The sequence below is a fragment of the Perna viridis genome, chromosome 6, assembly GCF_037379345.1.
Source record: "Perna viridis isolate PV_CMFRI_1.1 ecotype Kerala chromosome 6, ASM3737934v1, whole genome shotgun sequence".
Classification (NCBI taxonomy): domain Eukaryota; kingdom Metazoa; phylum Mollusca; class Bivalvia; order Mytilida; family Mytilidae; genus Perna; species Perna viridis.
This window is the reverse complement of record NC_142450.1, coordinates 17,257,816-17,280,342: the sequence shown is the minus strand read 5'-3', so window position 1 is coordinate 17,280,342 and position 22,527 is coordinate 17,257,816. Positions and strand designations below refer to the sequence as shown.

General features: G+C 33.6%; 1 protein-coding gene across 2 annotated transcripts in view; it reads left to right on the top strand.

Annotated features, from left to right (window-relative positions):
• LOC148613901 (transient receptor potential cation channel subfamily M member-like 2) overlaps positions 1-14,580 on the top strand; it is a 29,671-nt gene extending 15,091 nt beyond the window's left edge. For both annotated transcript variants that reach the window (XM_088587563.1, XM_088587562.1), the window contains exons 10-22: positions 1,334-1,390; positions 3,340-3,568; positions 4,723-4,836; positions 6,024-6,123; positions 7,008-7,230; positions 7,850-8,035; positions 9,750-9,890; positions 10,320-10,571; positions 11,230-11,404; positions 11,883-12,039; positions 12,713-12,903; positions 13,168-13,291; positions 14,156-14,580. In XM_088587563.1, coding sequence (XP_088443689.1) covers positions 1,334-1,390; positions 3,340-3,568; positions 4,723-4,836; positions 6,024-6,123; positions 7,008-7,230; positions 7,850-8,035; positions 9,750-9,890; positions 10,320-10,571; positions 11,230-11,404; positions 11,883-12,039; positions 12,713-12,903; positions 13,168-13,291; positions 14,156-14,474 — 2,268 coding nt within the window. In that variant the 3' untranslated portion in view covers positions 14,475-14,580. The remainder of the gene's footprint in view (positions 1-1,333; positions 1,391-3,339; positions 3,569-4,722; positions 4,837-6,023; positions 6,124-7,007; positions 7,231-7,849; positions 8,036-9,749; positions 9,891-10,319; positions 10,572-11,229; positions 11,405-11,882; positions 12,040-12,712; positions 12,904-13,167; positions 13,292-14,155) is intronic.
• Positions 14,581-22,527: the final 7,947 nt, after the last annotated feature.

Sequence of the window (22,527 nt, the reverse complement as noted above, 5' to 3'; positions counted from 1 at the left end):
CAACCACATCAAGCCAAATCAAGAACGATAACTCTAGCGAAATGCAAATTTTATGTACAATCTATATGATTTTTATCTCAAAATCGCAACAATGTAATGAAAATACAAGACTGGCAATGTGGTCAGTAACTGTTTCTGAACAAGGAATGAAATAAAACTGAATCCGGTGAGTTTTTGACGTGCATGAATAACCTTCGATCTGATTTTTAGAAAGACTGCTACTTTAAAATCATTTTGCTGTGTACTATTTTCAGCTTTTGTTTTGCGGTGGAAAGTAAATATCCGCAAAATTGTTTTACTATATACAAGTATAACAATAATCTGTTTTTAACATGAAAATTGATACCTGTGAAAAAGTATATGTGAGTATACTCGCAAAAAATAGCAACCATGAAAATCAATACGTTTGCAGTAAAGTTTTGCAACTCCTTTCCTTTCCTCAAGTCTCTTTTGTCCCATCCCATTGTTGATTTTCCATGCCAAAATCCAATAAATTTATTCCTATTATTGATTTCCAGCATCATGAAAACTGATTTATTCAACGGGTCATAGTTTACCTTTCCCCGTTTGTCTACCCCGGACTTGACTTTTTATAAGGAACTCGGCGGGTGTTTCTACAAAAGCAGAGGACGCTTACCCTACCGGTGCACCTGGTCCATGCTCCTAGTTTTTAGTGGAGAACGAGTTGCTCATTTACTTTTGTTACTTTGTGTGTATGATTTTAGTTACTTTATGTTCTTTGTTGTGTATGTCTGTTTTCCATGTCTGGTCTTTGTCCCTGGAATACATTCATTTGATTACCGCTATAACCTTGGTTCCCTTGATTACTCTTCCAATGCTCTACCTCTCATGTGTCAATCTTAAAGGCAATACTCATAACTGAATCTCCATGATCCATTTATCATTTCCCCATCGCTGATCTCACATTGTTTCTCCCTTTGCGTTTCTATGTTACCGATTTTCAAAAGCTGTTCGGTACTGTCGCGTCACCTTCATCGATTCCCATGCCCCATACACCATTCATTGCCATTTTTCAAACCCCTATTATTATTTTCCGATTATATGTCACCATCTTTTATACTTAATTGCTCTATCGCTTCGGTTTCATTCCCACATATAATACCCTATGTCTAATACTCCATGTGAAGTTTTCCCGTATTTTAAAGTTTTATTCAGGCCACAATAGACATAAAGAATCGAGCTGATATGATATAATCGTGTCCATCTGAAACCTATTACTATTTAATGATAGAAAATATCAATTGAATATGAAAAGCTTTGTCATCTTCATAAAGTGGTTTTGCTTAAGCAACATATTTTTATGCCATTTCAGTGTATTGATTCACGCTCAAAATGCAACGCTGGAAAATTGATAAGAAGCTGTATTAATGTAAGTTTCTTAACCAGTTACAGTTACGTGGGTGTCCATGGAACACCCATCGGATGGGAGACACACAAAAAAGTTTGTTGTCAAAACGTTTCATTCTTATAGACCACAAAAAGTATGTTTTCTTGAACATAAATATTAATCAGTAATTTACAGAAACGGTTACTGTGATAGTACTTTAATTCGTGGATACCAATTTTCGTGGATTAGGGAAGAAACACAAGTTCGTGGATTCTTGAATAAGTGGTTTCGAGGTTTTTAGTTAACATACTAAATTTCGTGGTTTGGCCTACCCACGAAAATCACGAAAATTGGTACTCCACGAACAATAGTACTTCCACAGAATGTAGAAATTATTCAAGTAGCAAATGGAGAAAATGACTTTGTGATATTTACATGATAAAGTTGATTTGATAGTTTTGTTGTAGTGTCTCCTGGTTTGAGTAAGACAAAGCCATTTCCTCCGTCTTGATATAAATGATTTTAATTAAGTAATATTCATTGAAGACTTATCTGCAGTTTCAAAGCACATGACGGAAACGAACTATTATGCGCAATACATCATCCTCGGTTAACTTCGGGTAAATTTTTAATCGTGTGATTTATATGCTTTGGGTCTGATACCTTAAGGGTAACTTTGGAATGAACAAAATAAACAGTTTGATAATATATACTCTGTGCTGCCCATATATAGAGTTCTGCATGGTTTCGACATGGATAGCTTATAACGCAACACAGGGGACCAACTATAAAATGTCTCTTTATAAGTTTGTAAAAAGCATTTAAAAAGCATAATACATGTTTGGAACTTGTATATACATATTCAGAACTAATTACATTACCGTCTGTGTCAGACCCAAAAAGTGTAGTCAAGGACATCAAGAAACTAACTCTCGTTCAGGTTTGAAAACAATGATAGCATGCACAAACAGACCATTTGGTAAACATCTGGTTTTTTTTGTTAGAAACGTCTATAAAAGTAATCCCGGGACCCAGATTCAGGCGGAAATGGAAAAAATGGCCAAAGACCAGACATGAAAAAAAAACACGTAAAATAACCAAAATAATACATACAAATTAAGAAAAGTTAATGAGCAACTCGCTCTCTACTAAAAACAAGAGCATGGGCCATGTGCATCGGTATGGTTGGCGTTCCCTGCTTTTTTGAAACACCCACCGAATGGCTCATATTTCTTGTTCTTTGATGTGTATGTCTAATATTCCTGTTTAGTCGTTTTCCTCGGATCATATTATTTTGATTGTCATTTAAATCCTGGTTCTCATGATATCCCTTTTACAAGAATATCTTTATTGTTAGTCATTATTCTGAAAACAAAAATAAAAGGACTAAAACAAATAAATGAAAAAAAGTATAATTCGTTCACCTTCCGAAAGGTTACTTGTTTTATTTATATCGCAATATAAATACTTGAGAAATGTAAGTATAATCGTATCTTTTTTTTTTCAAAACATGGTGAATTATATGAACACTGTATCTTTCATTAGATATGTTTTACGAAATGACAGGAACTAAAACTATTATTGCTACTGTCGACGGCTGTTCGTTTTTATATTTAGAGTCAAAAGTTAAAAAAAACAGCTATTAGGTACAATAAACAGCTTTACATTTTTGAATCTTTATGCTATTTATTTGAAAACTGTCAGCATAAACCATGCCATTAATTACATAATAAGCACACAGCAATCCATCCTGGGTAATCAAATGAACAAAAGACAACACAACGCTTAAGCTGTCTTCTCAAATATCGAGTTATCTTACTAAGACAGCTCATCGGATGATTTACCTGTAAATGCATATTTAATTGTTGGTAAGAAAAAACCCAACTCTGTATCGTGAGCATTATCACTTAATGCGCCATAACTGTCAATCTATATCATGTATATTAAGCAAAATCAAGACTGCTTCTTAAGAACCAAAACATTAATTTCAGCGAACACCAATACAGGGCAACAATAAATATTCTTTAAAGAAAAAAAATATAGGATTTGAATGTAAAATTTATCCGAATGATCCAAACATACGAAGACGTTCTTCGACGTTACAAACCTTTGGGGTTCCCGGGGAAGCAGCGAAGGACAACAACTTAGATTTGGGAGAGATACAAAATTTGATCAACGATTTCAGTGGAATTGACTCGTTACAATTCTTCAAAGCAAAAGGTAAGAAGTTTTTGTTTAATTAAATAATTATTACATTACGATACGTGTAGCTATATCTTTGAATTTAGTATGTACAGTAATGAAAAGATAGAAATAATGGCAAAAAAGAAAATTATAAAGAGGTAAACCTACAATGTCCGTTGTAATTTTATGCCCTTTTAATTTGAAAATACAGAAAATTTTACAACGTTCAGATTGGTAAGTTTGTCCTCTTTCTGATAGAAAGAACCACGTTGTCTTGACGCGGGAGGTTTAGCGCGCTATAAAACTCGGTTTAACCCACCTTTGATCTTGAAATGCCTGTTCTTAGTCAGGACCTGATATATCCACTGTAATACGGTCTTTTCTTTTGTCTATTCCTTTTTACTATCGGCTAGATGTTATCATTTTGGTAATTTTGTTATTACCCTTCATTTATTAAACAGAAAAAAGAACTTGCCTGCTGTTCGGTTTACTTGTATTTTACTGCCGAAGTTCTTAATATACCTTCTTCACATTTACCTTTGTTACTTTGTATCCTTTGTTTTGGTTGCCTTGTGTTCTTTGTTATTGTGTCTGTTTTCTATATCTGGTTTTTGCCCCTGGACTGTGTTCTGTTGATTTCCGCCTTGATTACCCTTTGTAAACCTTTTCACATTTTAAAAAATAGGAAAACTTGTACTTATTTAAAATAAAATAAATAAAATATTTAAATGAAAATACATCGCGATGACTTGGAGAAAATATTTCCGATAGGAATTGTGGGATAAACCAGGTTTTATATCGGTGCATTATTTACAGTATACTTCGGGTTTTTCTAGAAAAGCAGAAGTCGCTTACTCTACCGGTGCACCTGGTCCATGCTTCCAGTTTTTAGTGGAGTCCGAGTTGCTCATTTGCTTTTGTTACTTTGTATGTATGATTTTAGTTACTTTATGCCTGTTTTCCATGTCTTGTCTTTGTTCCTAGATTACATTGTTTTGATTACCGCTATAACATTGGTTACCTTGATTACTCAACACAAACGAGCAGCATAAAAAGCATCATGACATAATTGCTAGAGTTTGAATTAACATTTTCTTACGCTTAAATGACTAACGGCGATAATATGAGGTGTCCCTACGTTTATATCCGATTGCTTTGTGGTGTTCTGTAAATAATTTCTTGTATCTCAGACAACAACGTAGACCAAGAAGAAGACACAATGTTTCAATTTTTTGTCTGTTGTATCCTTGTTAATCGTAAAGAGATGGCAACGATTTTCTGGCGAAAATGCAAAAATAATGTGTGTAAGTATTATCATTAGGACATTAGATACTTCCTACGTACCTTATCCTCGTCATACTGGTCAGCCCATAAAGCCTTAACTATGGATCGACACCACTGTCTGTCAGCTGCCATTTATTGAATCTGATCACATGTCTAACTGTACTTTTTATCTCCTTTTCTACTGATCGCCAACCTTGTCCTTTATGACAAGCTCTGTTTCCTATTCCTGCTGGTGTCCTTCTAATTGCTGTTGGTTCTTTTATGCTGACAAGCCCAATTCAGCCTCAGCAAATGTTTTGATCATCCGCCGTGACGGGTCCAAAGCCCGATAAATCAGAATTATTGTGTATTTTGATAGCCACCCCATCATGTAAAACATTTGATACTAAAAATTGTATATGTCAAAGAGCAAAACATTTATTAGTGGAATTTAGCATGGATATAGCACATCAATCTAACTGCATACTTAAAGCCCTATCAATCTACACAAATTATATTGCATTGCGGGTATTTTCTAACCTTTTGTATTTAATCGATTTACATTAGTATTAGCATCCGTTATTTTAATTTTTCAATCATTTAATCTACTTTTGAACGTAGAAAGAAAGGTTTGGGATCTCATAAACTCGTGTTATTTTTTTCATATATTTTTATTCAACCTACCTTATCATTAACTTGATTAGCGACTGCAATTCCAATTGCATTTGTGTAATACATTGTACATCTACTGATATCTTCTGATAAATATGTGACATGCATTAAATTAAATGCATGCCATGCGAGTGTTGCTGTTGATCTTGTTCGTTATCTTTCCGAAAATTGCCTATAACAGAACGTGAAAAAAAAATGATATTGGAAAGAACAATCAAGGAAAGGAAGAAAAGTTTTTACACGTGTTTTTGGAAATCTCGTTAACTGTCCAAGAGGAACCAGGAAGTGTTTATTATTTTGAATGTTAGACAGTGCTCTCTCTTAAACTTCTATGGTCATTGACGTTAAGTCGTATGCGCTAATGTTGTTAAAAATGTCTGCTGTTAACATATCCATAGCACATTTCAACATTGATACAAATACTTTAGAACTCATTATTTTCTTAATTGTCTGTCCCCGTCAGAGAAATATTTTTTCACAGTTTGCATGCAATAAGTTTCGCAAACTCGATCTTCCTTTAAGTTGATTTTTTAAACGTTTGTTTGACATTTTGAAGGCGCTGCTCTTTTCGCTAGCAATATGCTGAAGAAGCTGTCAATCAAAGCATTTGATCATCATCTTCTCGAACTACACGAGTCTTGCAGAGAAAATGCAGAGTAAGTATAATAACGGTATAGAGGCAAAAGTTGTATAAACGAGCCTTAATTCAGTTGGGGTATCATAAAGAAGCATTTTGAAATCAAAGATCTGTCAATATGATTTTTTTTTTAAAAGAAAATACACAATAAATTTTCGGTAAGATATTAGCTAATATATGCATACCTATCTTTCACACAAATGTTTATGGTTTATTAATTACCTTAATATAATTATATCACTTTCGGATATTTTTCAACAATTTCCAATTTGTTTAAATAATAGTACGTAGTTGAAATGAATGATGTCGCCCTAGAGTGAATAGTGTACAATTGTCGTGAAGCTGCATTATTTTTGATAGGTTATTACCGGATAATATTAACTTCCAATATGGCGGTTGCTTTTGCGTGAGTTCATATTAATAGTGCTTTAATTTCTTTGTGTGACGTCTTATATCGTCCCTGCTTCACGTGTTCTCGTTTTATGGGATTTTTATGTATTTCAATCATATCTCTGTTCGCGCTTCGGTATTTTTTGTCGATATTGTCATTACATGTGATGCTTATCGTTGCTTAACTGTATTTAGCGTTCGTTAGAGCTTTTTAGTTTATGTTTATACTAATAGAAAACAATGTTTATCGGCCGCTTACTGGTTTTTGTACACGATATACTTTCTTAATAAACAAATACTTTATATTTTGAGAAAAGTGTTACGTAGATATCCCTTATCGTAAAATGCTATTTTTTTCTCGAGAAACACGAATTACTTGTTCTACGACTTTCTTTAGTTTGACAATATGGCGAGCGCTTTGTTCACTGCATTTTCTTAAATGTGTTTTCAGAAAATGGTGCTCTATATATTAATTGCTTTAGGTTAAATTGGGAATACCTTCTATACTTCTAGCTATTTTGAGGTGTTAGCTTGCTGCGTTATTACAGAAATGTTCGAAATTGAAAGTAAGCATGCTTCAAAATTACTAGTGACGACCACTCAACGGTATAGTATATCACCACTTGAGTTCGCCTACAAATACCAGCTGATGAAGTTCATGGCTTCTACGCCATGCCAAGTGACACTTTCAGAGATATGGATGGGAGAAATGAAACCTCAAACATCAACATGGAAGGTTTGTATTATTATCTTAAGATTACTATATCTTGGACTTATTATATATATATTCGCCGTTGTGATTGATCATTGTTCATTGTTGTTATTGTGTCGCATTATCTACAAAATATTGTTGGTCGAAAGCGACGTTGTGGCGTTATTTACATTGGGGTTTCCTTACAACTGACGACGTAATAAACAGGCGACCGCAATGACATAATTCGAGGGTCCAGAGTGCTTTTTAAGTTTGAGAATGGATCAGCGCCCTAGACCACTCGGCCAGCTAGGCTATATAAAAATATTCGCTGGCCTCCTCGTAGGATTAATCTATATATTTTTATATAACCTAGCTGGCCGAGTGGTCAAGGCGCTGGACTTTGTGCAGGCGGTGTTGCCATAGATGTCACAGCGGTACGAGTTCGAGTCCCTCGGAGGGAACGACCAAACTGCCGTAACGTCATAAGGAAAAATGATAAAGCTGCGCCGCTAAACAACGTAGCTTATGACCGAAAACGCATACAGTTTATTTGTCTATTAATCTATTCATAATGTGACTTTTAAGTATTTTTCGATAATACTATTTTATTATTCAATTAAATATATGTAATTATAATTACAATTTATTTCCCTATTTCAAGATTGGATTCGGTGTTTTGATACCATTGCTTATCATACCTAGCATTGACTTCATTGAAATGAAAAAAGAACAAAAGGATAACCAAGACTATGTCTCAAATGAAGAATCATGTGGTCGATTGTGTACCGCATGGAAAATCATTTTTCATTTTTACAGTGCACCGATTACTTCTTTTTTTCTGTCTACGGTATGTATTCTTAATAGAAATTATTCCACTTAAGAATTATAATACAAAACATCCAATCTCCTAAACATGATGCCATTTTCTGTCCAAACCACATGCACATGTAGTATTTTGAATTAAAGTCCCCTATACTAATCACAATTCAATATGCTACATTTGTCACGTGGGTCTTGCGTACATAGTTTTAAGTGATTTAACACCGTAATAAAATATTTAAGTTGTGCTTTCATGAATTTGTGACTTAAGCTTGGACGACGTGGGGCTTAGCGTATGCCTATATCGAAAGTGTTCATCAAGATGTGCTAGATAGAAAAAAAAACGACTGTTGATAGATGGATTGGAATTGATATATTATGGCTGTTATGCAAATCATAATAGCTAATCCCCGAAACAAATTATGGAACCTAGTCAGGCAAGTAATTCGGGTCCTGTCGGTTCATAATTTTATAGAATAGAACAGCCTCTCTAACTTGACGTTGGACTCCAGCCTCTTCCCGTGATATTGAATCAATACTAGCGTAGGAATGCAGTAAAACTGTAATATGGGCTGCCTCAAGTTTTGTTTTTTAATTTTATCCACAATTGTCCCAAACCTCGTAAGAACATTCTGAATTTGGTCTGATACATGTCAAATTTATATATTTTTTCTAAATTCTCCCTTCCTAGTCTGCATTTTAGTTGACGCGAAAACTTTTCTACCAATCCATCAATATATTTTTTCCACTTACAGTCACTGCTAAAAGAAATACCAAGATGCTCATGCTGTTTTACAGGTTTCAAGATCTGTTCTCTAAATTAAACATATGTTGTAATATGATTTTTTTTAAATTAAGCAATAACTGTTTCGGCTTTGACCTCATCAGAGGTTCTTACCAGTAACACAATAGTCATATATGTTGACTTTTTAATATACAATACAAATACTCATATTGAATTAGGTATTATGAAATGCAAACTAAGTACTGAAACATCATCGCGGAAGGTCAACCTGGCCAAAACATAAACTAAAACCTTATTGTGAAAAAAAAGTTATCCATAAGGGTAGGCATGTCCTGTTCGGAATACTGCAGTGGGGTAAAAGTCAATACTTTTCAGTTATTTTCCGAATTGGATCGAGTATGTCTTATTAATAACTTGAACCTTTCTTCTTTTGTCTACCCTGGACTTGACTTTTTATGCGCAAGTTGGTGGGTGTCTCTAAAAAAGCAGAGGACGCTTACCCTACCTGTGCACCTGGTCCATGCTCCCAGATTTTTGTGGAGTCCGAGTTATTTGCTTTTGTAGCTTTGTTTGTATGATTTTAGTTACTTTGTTGTGTATGTATGTTTTCCATGTCTGGTCTGTGTCCCTGGATTGCATTCTTTTGATTACCGCTATAGCCTTGGTTCCCTTGAATATTCTTGAAAAACTATTGAAGTTACCTTGATGTATGATGAAATCAAGTGAAAATGTGGCAAGAAATATTTTCCAATACAAATTCAACTAAACTATTGCGACTTATTAGATTACTTTCTCAACCCAAGATACAACTCTAGATTTTTTTATCATTAGTGTTACTTTTTGGCTAAGAAAGTTAATAAAGTTTCTTTAACATTAAAATATCACCTTTGTAACATTTTAACATAACAGTTAAGTCAATCTATACTTCAGTAGATGTTGAAAAGTACTTCCCTATGCTTTCCGTTGGATACACATATTTGTTTTCTTTTATATTTAGGTCTGTTACATAGTTTTTCTGCTGATCTTCTCTTTCTTTGTCTTAACGGATTTACATCCAATGTCGGAACAAAAACCGTCAATAACGGAATATGCTACCTTTGGTATAGTTATATCCTTGTTTACCGACGAAATAATTCAAGTAAGTATGTTTATGGTCCCACCGTAAGAAGATGAAGCATGAAATCTAATTGTTTTATCATACTTGTGTATGTACAAGCGCTTGCCTATTCCGTAAATTCCATCCAACGAAAACCTTTTATATTTTTAATAATTATGAATACTTTGTTCGACATTTAAAGCAACTTAAGTATACAAGTTCACCAAAAACTCAGAGAATGTCAATGGACAAAATTCAACTTCCACCCTTGTAAATATTGTTGTGAGATATTTTACAAAAAATTGACTAGAATAATCGACTACAGTAATGAAGTACGTATATGTTGAAATCGTTTTCTGTAGCGAATCAAATCTCTGCGTTGGGCAAAAGAGGGACAGAAATAATATACCCACAAATGATTTCTCCGGCAATGAACTTCGTATGTTTTAAATTGGTGTCATTTCTTTTAAGGTTTGCAAGTTGGACCTGAAACTTAAAGATAGCGTAATTGCTTACATAACTGAAGTTTGGAACTGGTTTGATCTTGCAGCAATTGGATCATTTATTCTTGCCTTTTTTCTAAGATGCAGATTACACGATGAACAATTTTTCTATGCTAGAGTTATATATTCAATTTCACTAGCAATGTTTATCCTAAGAACTTTACAATTCTTCTACATAAGCAGACGTATCGGACCAAAAGTTATCATGTTGGAGAAACTGGTAAATCAATAAAGAGAAACAGTGGAACCTTTCGAAACCGAACCCCTTCTGGAATTAAAAAAAATGGTTCGGTTAATTACAATACATATAAAATGTATGATAGTACTTTAAAAAAAAATGTTTTATCTAGATTGGTGTTTGGGGGATAGGTTTCACTGTGCATGTTTTATATCAAATATATATTATTGATAATGCTTAAGAGATTAGAATATTTCTGCATTTCAGATTAGCTTCACAAACTTTCAATATTCAGAATAATATGCTAGTTGCATTTACTAATAAAGTTCTAAGTTTTCATTTCCTTGTGAAAAATGATATTCTCAATTTTTATTTTACTAATTGTTAACGCTATGCTGCAGGTATATATAAATTTTTGGGTGTCTGTTAGTCCGTTCGTCATTTGAGTTTAGATTGAAGCGACATAAGCGTCATTGTTGACACCTTTGTTTATAATAAACCATGTGGTTACTTGGGATGGATAATTTTAGGTAAGCTTTAGTGTTTTTTTTTTAATTTTTCGTCTTAATTTCTTACTGTTTTAGACAGAAAATATTACTGACATATTATTTCTGTGACGCTTTGAAAATAAAATTGTGCTAAAATCAGATCAGGTCAGGTTTTAATCTATTATGCAATTTTTATTTTGTTTTTGTTTCAGTTTTTCGATGTCATATTCTTCTTTTCCATCTTTGCAATCGTTGTATTGACCTTTGGTGTTGTGTACCAGGTGATTTTGTATCCAAACACATCTCTGTCTTGGGACCTGTTTGCAAATATTATCTACATGCCCTACTGGCAAGTGTACGGAGAACTTTTTATTGACCACATCAGAGGTACTTACCAGTAACACAATAGTCATATATGTTGACTTTTTAATATACAATACAAATACACATATTGAATTAGGTATTATGAAATGCAAACTAAGTACTGAAACATCATTGCGGAAGTTGAACCTGGCCAAAACATAATCTAAAACCTTATTGTGAAAAAAATGTTTTTCATAAGGGTAGGCATATCCTGTTCCGCCAACGTTACCTGTACAATTGCGAGTCAGTAAACTCCGGTAAACGTCTAGTATGGTGGGTTTATTAATTCGATTGGACATGCTTTAGTTGTCACTTTTGACTGATACAAATAAAAGTTTACATGGATATGAAATCACTATTTCAATATTAACGTCATACTTCCAATGGCTAAATTCATAGACAAGTTCAAGTGTTATACTGATTCAAATGTCAATTTCCCTCAAATTATCTGTTAGTTTACTCGAGTACTAGTAAATAACATATCTTGTCATTATTGAATTAGGTGTGGAACCCAGCGAATGTACAGACAACCCAGTGCTATACCGAAACAATACCCTACCGAGATGCCCTAAGTCTAGTGCTTTTAATACCGCCATGCTTGCACTTTACCTGTTATTGACGAATGTTATTCTATTAAACACACTGGTTGCTATGTTTTCGTAAGTTTTATGACCGTTTAAAAGTAAAACAAGTTGCGTCATTACACCTTTATATCGATTTCTTTACTAATATAAACATTTTATCATTTCATTTCTGTTCTTGTAATACATTCGTTGATTATGTCTCAAAGGTGAAATCTGTCTAAACCGAATCACTTTTTGGACTTTTAGCATTGATTCTGTTAGGATATGTGTTTGGTTTCTCAAGCCATAAAATACATTTAAACTAGTGCGATTGGTCTGGTTTAGACAGGAGTTTGGATTATTCAGAGCTTGGTTATCACATATTTTACTGTATTCTACTGCTACAAGCTTAATCTGTCGATTTGATATAGTTTAATGTTTTATTCATTTCCTAAATTCTTCAACATGAGCCATATAGATATTGATTGGTAACTTTTGATAATCTCTTGCTTCGTACCGAAAATATTCTACGACCCAATAATCTCAATCTTTCCCGTTTGCAATAGACGTGAAATAGTATGGCACATTACGCCCGTCCTGACATACGTCTGACTACACGTCATACCATTTGTATAATCACGTCAAAGGATTTCGATGAATAATTGTGTACACATAGGAAGTTCCCTACTCTTCTCATTTATTTCAGATTCATTATTTGATAGGAGGAGGAATGGTCCCGTGATAATGCATGGTTATATATTTACTTTAGGTTTACTATTCAAATGGTACAAGAAAAGTCTGAAATGTTTTGGAAGCACTACAGATATACACTGATTCGGGAATACTATGAAAGGCGAATTATGACAATACCAGTATTAATTCACATATGGAGGCTAATACGTTTGTGTATTACCCGCTGTAAAGAAAACTATGATGACACATATTTAGCAAGTGCATTTAGTGAGTACACCTTTATTTGTAATTGCTTGTTCTGTCTGTGAAAAAAAATATTTTGGCTTTTAACAATATAAACCGCTTACTATTTTGAATATCACGAAAATTGATACTCGCGAGTACGTTCACTTGTCGGAATCAATACGTAAAAAGTGTTATAAGACCAAAATGTTGAATTGATTATTTAATCAGATGTGTTTAGCTTTCACACATATATTTGTAAAACTCTTTTTTAAAATTTTTATCAATATGATGTGGTATTGCTTACAGCTTTACGCTCTACTCACGAATATGATACATCTGAAAGAAGAGCGGTTGAGTCATATCTAGATGAACCAAAGAAAGCACGAAGTCGTTATGCTCTAAAAGATTTGATTGTAGAGGAAAATACTGAGTATGATCTTTTACTACATAATATTAATAGTTATCTAGAATTGGACATAACAAATATGGAGTCATTATTTATTTGGCATGATATGGTTTATTGTAAAAGTAGATCACAATGCACTCGGAAATTATGAACTATAGTACCAAGTCAAGTGACAAACAAAACCGCAATTCCTGGTAATGTAGGCGGAGGCTGAACTAAAGGAGTACTCAACTTGCGAAGCTAAAAAAAGTGTGATATTTAAATCTTTTGCCAGTGTAATGAAGCCAACGGCGCACCGCCCGCATAACTCAATATACCATATTGGCGATATTTAACATTACAACCTACACATAACTTATTTTTCCCAAATATATTACCTCACCACCCCGGAATAACTCGGTGAAAAAGAAGAATTGATTGATTCCACTAGGAAGAGTTTTACCTAAACATACTGTCTCTTAACTGTTTGACAGATATTTGACGAACTACCAAATAATCAGAGCTACTTTAACTCGGCGGGTATTTCTCGAAAAGCAGAGAACGCTCACCCTACCGGTGAACATGGTCCATGATCCCATTTGTAAGTGGAGTCCAAAATGCTCGTTTACTTTTGTTATTTTGTATGTATCATTTTGGTTAGTTTACCTTTATTGTTGTGTATGTCTGTTTTCCATGTTTGGTCTTTGTCTCTGGATAAAATTCTTTTGATTTCCGCTAGTTTCTCTGTTCCGTTAATTTTGAATACGTGGGCTCAATCATGACCAAATCTTCGTCCTCTGTGTGAAAGTCAACTATGAAAGTGACTTTTTTGGTGATGAATGACATTTTAAAGTAAGTATAGTGCGCGTAGAAAGATATTTGAATGATTGAAACATATTTTCATTTTAGGCAAGCATCAGCGCAAGACACCAACCACCAAGGAGTCCATTTAGACGAACTTAAGAATGAATTAACGCGAAGGCAGGACATGCTTCAAAGAGATTTACTCAAATCTATACAGGAAATTAAAGGTGCAGTTGAGGCCGATAAAGATATTTTTAACAATCTGAAAAATGAGATAGAAAATCGAGACAAGATCATTGTTGAGAAAATCATCAAAGAGTTAAAATCCCAAGAGTCCGTAGTTCTTGTCCATCCAGTTGGGGAGACGCAAGAGTGGAAGAAAACAAGAATTCGGACAAACCAAAACACAGATGATTTAAGTTAATATGAACGACATTTAAAACATTTCATTTTTATTCAGATTTGTATGAAGTTTAATTAGTTGTCTTAATTACTTGGTAGAAATTCCTTATTCTTTGAAAAAAAAACGATGATGATGTTTACAAATTGTTCGAACTTCTTATCGCCAACATATTTGTCCAATGTGGGCATCAATTGATCAAATTGTGCACCTCTACTCGCTGACCTATTCCTTCACTATTATGAGACTGACTTTATAGTTGATCTGATTCAAAGTAAGGAACATCGTTTAGATTGGTCCTTCGACCTCAGTTTTTTTCTATTTTGATGAAGTTTTATCGTTAAAAAATCATAGTTTCGAAACTTTTGTACATCACCTGTAACCATAGTAACTTGTCATCAAGAGTAATCAAGAAAACCAAGATACTAGCGGAAATCAAAAAAATATAATCCGGGAACAAAGACCAGATATGGAAAAGAGACACACACAACAGAAAATATAAAATAACCAAGTCTGTGTAGTTTGGACAAGTTCAGAAATAATGTTTGCGTTGTGATATGAAATCCCATACACAGATGCTGACGGGATGTTCCACACAGATGAATGGAAAGTTGTCAATTCTGAATGAAAAGTTAGCACGTATGTCGTAAAGTTAGGGCAATAGTTTTTCCCTACCATCGATCTTTAAGTGTATGCCAAGATATGAGGGTACAGACACTGTGAACTCTCACTTCTTGATTTACACTTAGAAGATTTAGTTGTATTTTCAATCATTACCTATTTCGTAGCTCATATGTTTTCGCTTAAATTCTTGGATTGGTTGTTGTTCGTTTTTTTAGTAAAAACGAACATAATTTTACAAACTATTTTGACTCCCGCGTCACAACAACTTTAATACCACTTCAAATACGAATTCAGTAATAATGACGTCTACAACTGCACGAAAAGGATACATACATGTACTTGCGTCGAATGCACAATGAAGCTAGAAAAAATAATACTAGGATTCTATTCAGCTTTTTTGAAATCGAGGATATGAGTACATTTACATGGCATTTTGAACTTACACGTATTTCAATGCTTATAAACATTTCGTTTTATAGAAATCATATCAAGCAGTCAACAATTTTCAATAAAACAACTACGCATTCTAAATTTAAAACAAGCAAGAATGAGAAATGTGCTTGATGTTTATTTTGCACGTAGTTTTAAGCTTTTCCTCATTTCTACCATAAAGTTGTAGTGTAAAGTTTGGCATCGGGATTAGTTACCAAGTGTGTGGTGCCAAAGCGTATGAAATCGGAAATGTTGGTTCTATTACTAAACCGCTATTTGCTAATTTGTGAACACTTTGAAATCTGACCAACTGTAATGTCAGTCAAAGTTTGTAGACGCCACCTTATGGAAAGTCGAGGAAACTGGCGGATACTTTTTGAAACTTTTACGCGGGGGTAAAGAAAATCTACGTCGGAGCAATGTGGAAATAATCTTTTCTCTTAAGTCTGGATAGACAGTTTTAACCTTTCCTCTTAGATATCGCTAATTTATTCTGAAAAATCCACAGAATCAAAAATCTAGGTAATCATTCCTTTGTTTAATTACGCTTCATATGTAATTTCCTGCATTTAAGTACCATTCTGTGTAAGAATCAGGCAATGGGTTGCACATCAATATTTTAAATTTGCCGCAAATGTATCAAATATATAAAACAAAAACGACCAACAGGCTATTTAAATGAATCCTTAAGTATTTGTGCCATATTTTCCCGTCATTTTTCCATATTGAATTAATATTTAAATAAAATCAGTCCCATCAATATCTTAAAATTTCAAACTTAACTTACACTTTGATGGAGATTATCAGATATAAAAAACTTGGCTAATGCAATACGATTTCTGCGTTTTATCTTTCATGTACCACGCTTTTAACATACTTTCCGTCTGATTCGTAGACGTTGAAGTACTGAATCAGTTTTATCTCTGAAACTTTGCTTTTTTACTTACTAGTTATCCCCACATGAATCACCGTCTGCGTATTCTTTTTGAGTACCCGAGGTCATGCTCCATGTCCAACTAAAATATTTATTGCTTGTTATGTGACCTCAATTAATTTGTTTGTGATATTTGTTATGTTGTGTTTTTTTCGACACAGTCGATATAGTTTTGTTTTAACCCTTTGACCTTAAGGACGCTCTTCTATGGAAACGCAAGTCCCTGATCGAAATTCTGAACCTATTAAAATGTAATGTAAATAAGGATTTTAAAACCACCTTTTTCGGTCAGGTACATAAAGGAAAGACAATTGTAAAATTTACAAAAAAAATCCAGATTAACAATCAAAAATTGTAACATCTACAAAATAAAAACGAAAATAAACGACCGAAATACTAACTAACAAGTAACAATAACCAATTTGCAAATAACACAAAGTAACCAAACTGAGCTAACAGGAAAAAACAATACATAAATCATTAAAAAACGGGTGTAATTTCTGGTTCTCAAAAATGGTAAGTAGTAGTCGTGAATATTACATATATAGCTTAACTGAAATCAAAGGACATGCCAATTATTGTTATTCATAAGGATAACGTTTTGACAAAGTCTTTCACATACATTTATATGGTTTAACTTCCATTTCTTTTTTCTGGTTGGTTCAATTGACCACTCCCGGCTCGATACGATTCCTCCTGGTTACAATATTTTATCAGCTCCCTCTGTATACTAATCATACGGCTCTGTTGGGTGGTGTCTCTTTTTTGTTATTTCATTCAATTTCTTTGCTGATTCTGTTTATGCTCTATTCGTAACAATTGTCAGTCCTCAGAGTCGTCAGCAAATTAGTTAAAAATTAGTTAAAAAATACGTAAAACATCGAGGCTTCATTCCGTGACTTGCATATGGTAGAACCTCTCGGTGATGAATTTGGCTTTCCCTTTCGATTGTGTTGGTTATTAGTACTCCTGGGAAGCATTTAATATTTTGATTATGATCTTCCTATATATTTGATTTTAATACAGCTGATAGGAGATTACTCCTTGAAACACGTGTACAGCATATTGAAATTAACAATATATAAATCTGGCAGTTTTGTATTTACAATTTCATTTAATTATTATCTTTGATTTACCGTTTTTATACAACTTTCCCGCTGTTTGATTTTGAGTATTGTTATTCTATTCCTACTTTCATTTATAAAATATCAGATTTTGTTTAAAAATGATTTTTTTTTAATTTGGGGAATACTGTTTAAATTAAACGATTGTAAAGGAAAGACAAATCCAAGCGTATTTTGCAAAAACAATCACATACGGTAATAGTTGTACGTTAATGTACATTAAGTTTATCAATAAGAATAAATAAATAATAATTTTGTACATACATGTAGTTTTATATTGACATTTTTTTATGAAAGGGTACTATCACGTTTGCCACAAATATCAGAGATGTCCTTGTGTTCAATCAGCACCAGTTGTTAGTATTTTAAGGGAACGTAAGACTAGACTAAACTTTTATCCCATTAGTTGTTCGGTAAATACAAATAAAATTTAGAATTTTAATTCCTACAAAACGTCACAAAATTAAATTAACTGGTTGGATATTAATCAAACAGAATGAACAAAGAGTAATCAAGGGAACCAATGTTATAGCGGTAATCAAAAGAATGTAATCCAGGGACAAAGACCAGACATGGAAAACAGACATACACAACAAAGAACATAAAGTAACTAAAATCATACATACAACGTAACAAAAGCAAATGAGCAACTCGGACTAAACTAAAAACTGGGAGCATGGACCAAGTGCAGGGTAAGCGTCCTCTGCTTTTCAAGAAACACCCGCCGAGTTGCTCATAAAAAGTCATTTCCGGGGTAGACAAACGAGGAAAGGAAAACTATGACCCGTTGAATAAATCAGTTTTCATGGTGCAGATGGATACATCATAACGATCCACGAGTTCATGATGACGACCATTAAACTTCTGTAATGATGACTTCAATCTTGTAGCAACATAACCCTGTTCCAGAAGCCTATTTGTTAGAGTTCTAGCGCGATACAAAGAGTCTGTGTAGTTTCGGCAAGCTGTGGCATAACGTATGAGTTGTGATATGAACACTCCATACGCAGATGCAGAAGGGATGTCGCCAGAGATGAAGGGAAAGTTGACAATTCTGAATGAAAAGTCATCACGTTTGTCGTAAAGTTTGGTCGATAGTTTTCCTTTACCATCGATTTTTAAGTGTAGGACAAGATATGAGGCTGACTTCACATTGTCTGTAGTATCCTTTATCTCAAGTTCTTTTGGGTAGATGCGATGTATCAAATCCCCGAAAATAGGATTGTTTAAAGATAATACGTCATCTATATAGCGGAAACTGAGATTGAAGGATCTAGCCAAACAATATTTGGCTGTATCCTTCAATTGTAAAAGTGAGAATTGGAACCGAGGACCTGACAAAAAGCTACCTTTAAAGTGTATAATTTAAGCACTGACTTGACAAAAATGGTTAATGATTACATTTAATGACCGGATTTATACAAGCCTTTAAACAGAAATTTAATTTTTCGTGCAGCTGATTATCATAAACATGAGTGCAGGTAAGGATTCAGTTTTTTTTATTTAAAAAGAAAAAAAAAAAAAACAACTAATGGTATTTTTCTCCTTCTGTTTTTGACAGTTTTTCCCCGTATTGTATTGATTTCGAAAATCTTAGAGTTGTTTAAAATTGGAATTCATGTATGGTTTGTTTTTTTTTTTAAATTTATTACCGCAAAAACATAATTCACCAAATCAGGATTTTTTCCATAGTATATGCTTTGAAAACAGATCAAGGGTTAGTTAATGATGATTTTGACTATTTTTAAAAGACTCTTCATTGATTGCACATTGCAAATTACAGATGGTAAAATTATGCAAGTGATAAGCTTGCTTATTAAAGTAAATTTTAGGCAATCTTGATATTAAATGCAACATATATATGTTGATATTTATCTGAAGATGCCTTTCTTTATTGTAACAAATTTGACTTAAAATTTGTTTCCATGAAAGTTGAAGAAGTTTTGAGTAGGATCAACAGAAACCTTTGTATCCTTAAATGACGTTTAGACACATTTCAATGCAAATGATTGACATTTCCTTTTACTCTTTTTGATATGAAGACGTTTAGGATTTAGGGTGACTTTGAAGGTTATAAAACTCTTCATTACAACAGTTGAAGATTACTCTCAAGAAAAACATAAGTATAGGGTAGGTCACGCCAAGGTACATGTAATCTAATAAAGAGTATACAAAGATAAAAGATGTAGTAATTTAAAAAGGTGATCATTTTGTAATTAATTTCATATCAGGTAAATTAGTCATTGGCTCGTCATATCAGAAATTTTTATTTGACGGAAATTACCGTAAACGAATGTAACTCAACAATACCCTTCCTACGTGACAGACCGTGAAGGACGGGAGAAATTATTTATAAATGTAGGTTTACGAGACGACGAGAAAAGCAGGTTACGAGGGTATTAATAGCTTATGTTTGTCCTAATTTTTCATATAATTAGAAAACTTTTCCAAAAAAAAGGAGTTTTCCGAGAACCGGACCCCTTCAGTAAATAGTAAATGGTCGATTTACTAACCCGAATGTCGTTCAAATGCATACAGGCTTTAGTGTGTTTCATAAATAATTGTTTGAACTTTTTGAATAAGAGTCACATTTCAAATGATTACGTTGTTAATCGGTTATGTTAAAAGATGGAATAGAGCACATTTTTATGAAGCACAGGATATGTTTCCCTTTCAATGACCATGTGCAGAATCTACAATGTTACTTAAAGTCAATTTACTTGTTATGTCACCAATTTAATGTCCAATGACAAGACGATCGCTCCAAATTATATCTTGAGACTTGAGATATGGTTTTGAAAATAAAAGTATACATTTCAGCAATATGATTGGAATTGAATTATGGTATTGATTGTTCCTGCATGTACAAACAACACAAAAAATATAAATTGAAGTACGACAAAGTAAACGTGCAACTAGCTACCTCCCAAATATTAAATAGATGTTCAAGACGTGTCCAATTTAAAAAAAACTATCTACGCTTTTTTATTTGATTTTACGATGCTTTTTGAAATATTATCTTCTCTTTAGAGGTTCGTTTCATTTACCAGTGTTACTTGCTTCTTTCCTATAAATACTACATATCCACGTTTGTTAGTCTAGTTCCAAGCTGCCTATATGTATGTCCGAAATAATTCAAAATTCTTGTTTTCAAACATCGATCTTCTGGTTGCAAAGTGTCCGCATACATGTTACAATATAATAAATGCGTTAAATTGTTGAACGTTAACCACTTTTAAATATTAAGTGTAAAATAAGGCTATGAGTATTAAATTTGAATATACATATCCACAGAGATTATTAAATCTTAACACATACCGTGTGAAGTAATGCATTCAGGCGCGTATCATAGGACGGGCGTACCGGGCGAACGCCCTATTCCCCTTTGATAGTGAAGAATAATTTTATTTGCATGAAGGACACTTTTGGTTTATATATTTATTCTTGTTCGTTGTTGGTAAAGTAATTCACGTTCATCACCGCTGAAGATTTCAGTTTTTGTTCCTTTCGCAGTTATACTGTTATCTTAAATGATTTCGGTAACTACTAAGTATTTATTATAATGTATATATGAAAATCATCGGCCACATGTCCGCTCCACTGAAATATACAGGCGGAGATTATATATACTTTTCGCCCAAAATGTATCGAACTAAAGTATTTTCGTCTTGGTGACACCAAAAGGAAGAACAAAATTACTGGAAATATATCCGGACAAATCCTTGAGACTTTGTCCGAATACGAACGAAATAATATTCTGTATAGTATAACACATATTGATTGCAGTTGGTATACATGCATTAGATCACAGTACTCAGAATCAGATGAAATTATGACTACAAATTTATTTTAATGTTCAATAATGATGCAATGCAATTATATACTGCCAAAACCTGCCATAATGTTTTATTAAAACTAAAATGTGTTTTATATAATTAGTATTTTAAAGTTGTCATTGTAGTTTTTCATAACTCCTTTAAGAATGGCTAACGTATTTTCAAAAATGAATTGTTAGATTGTATACATATATGTACATTAGGTGAGACTTGTCACAGCAAACGACATATGAATTATATGTCTAAAGCATGAGTTAAAACGGCTTGCAAATATAAGTAACTGAAATAGAAATTGAAATTCAATACTTTTAAATATGGTTCTACATATTGCCTTTATAATGTTTAAATGATGTGTAGCTTTTGCAAATATTTTACAAAGAAATAACAATTCACATTTTAATTTTGTTTCTTGGAGTTTAACGTCCGAGCAGCAATATTTCAGCTGTATTCAGACGATAACATGAAATGGATGATAAAATGAACATGAAATGATGATGAAATGAAAAAAGGGATGGGACACAAGGATAATGGGATGGGTAGGGTAGGGCAATTTAGCCTCATGTGGCGGAGCCCAATGGTTCCTACTCCTAGAGAATACCACTGTAGGGTTCTTTAACGAGCGAGGAACGTGGCATCTTTCCCAACACGGTGCACCAGTATGGGTTGCGGTCAGGTTTTTCGTATTATAGCCTGACAACTCCAGCAAGTAACACGCCAGGGGTACCTCATTCCACCACCTGGGGCACACATCTCAGTTGCTCTATGGACAGAGCGCCCTAGCCCCCGGCTAGGGTTCTGAGCACTATTAAGTCGCCTTTTACGACAAGCTTAGCGCTGCTGCAGGACTATTCTTTTAACACCCGGACCTGCACGGGGCCAATTCACATATAAAAAAATAAGTAACAATCTTGTTACAAAATAAAATACAAGAAATATTTAAAAGCTTTCGGAAAAATAAATGAAGCTCAGAAATAAATGGCGACAATTAACATTTAAAAGTTTCCTCCCCTTCCATTATCCTAGCGATAAGTATTTCTTCGTAACCAAACAAACGGTAGGTATGATATAAACATTCGATTAATGGTTTACTGAATAGTCATTTCATTAACGCTTTGGAGTCCAATCGT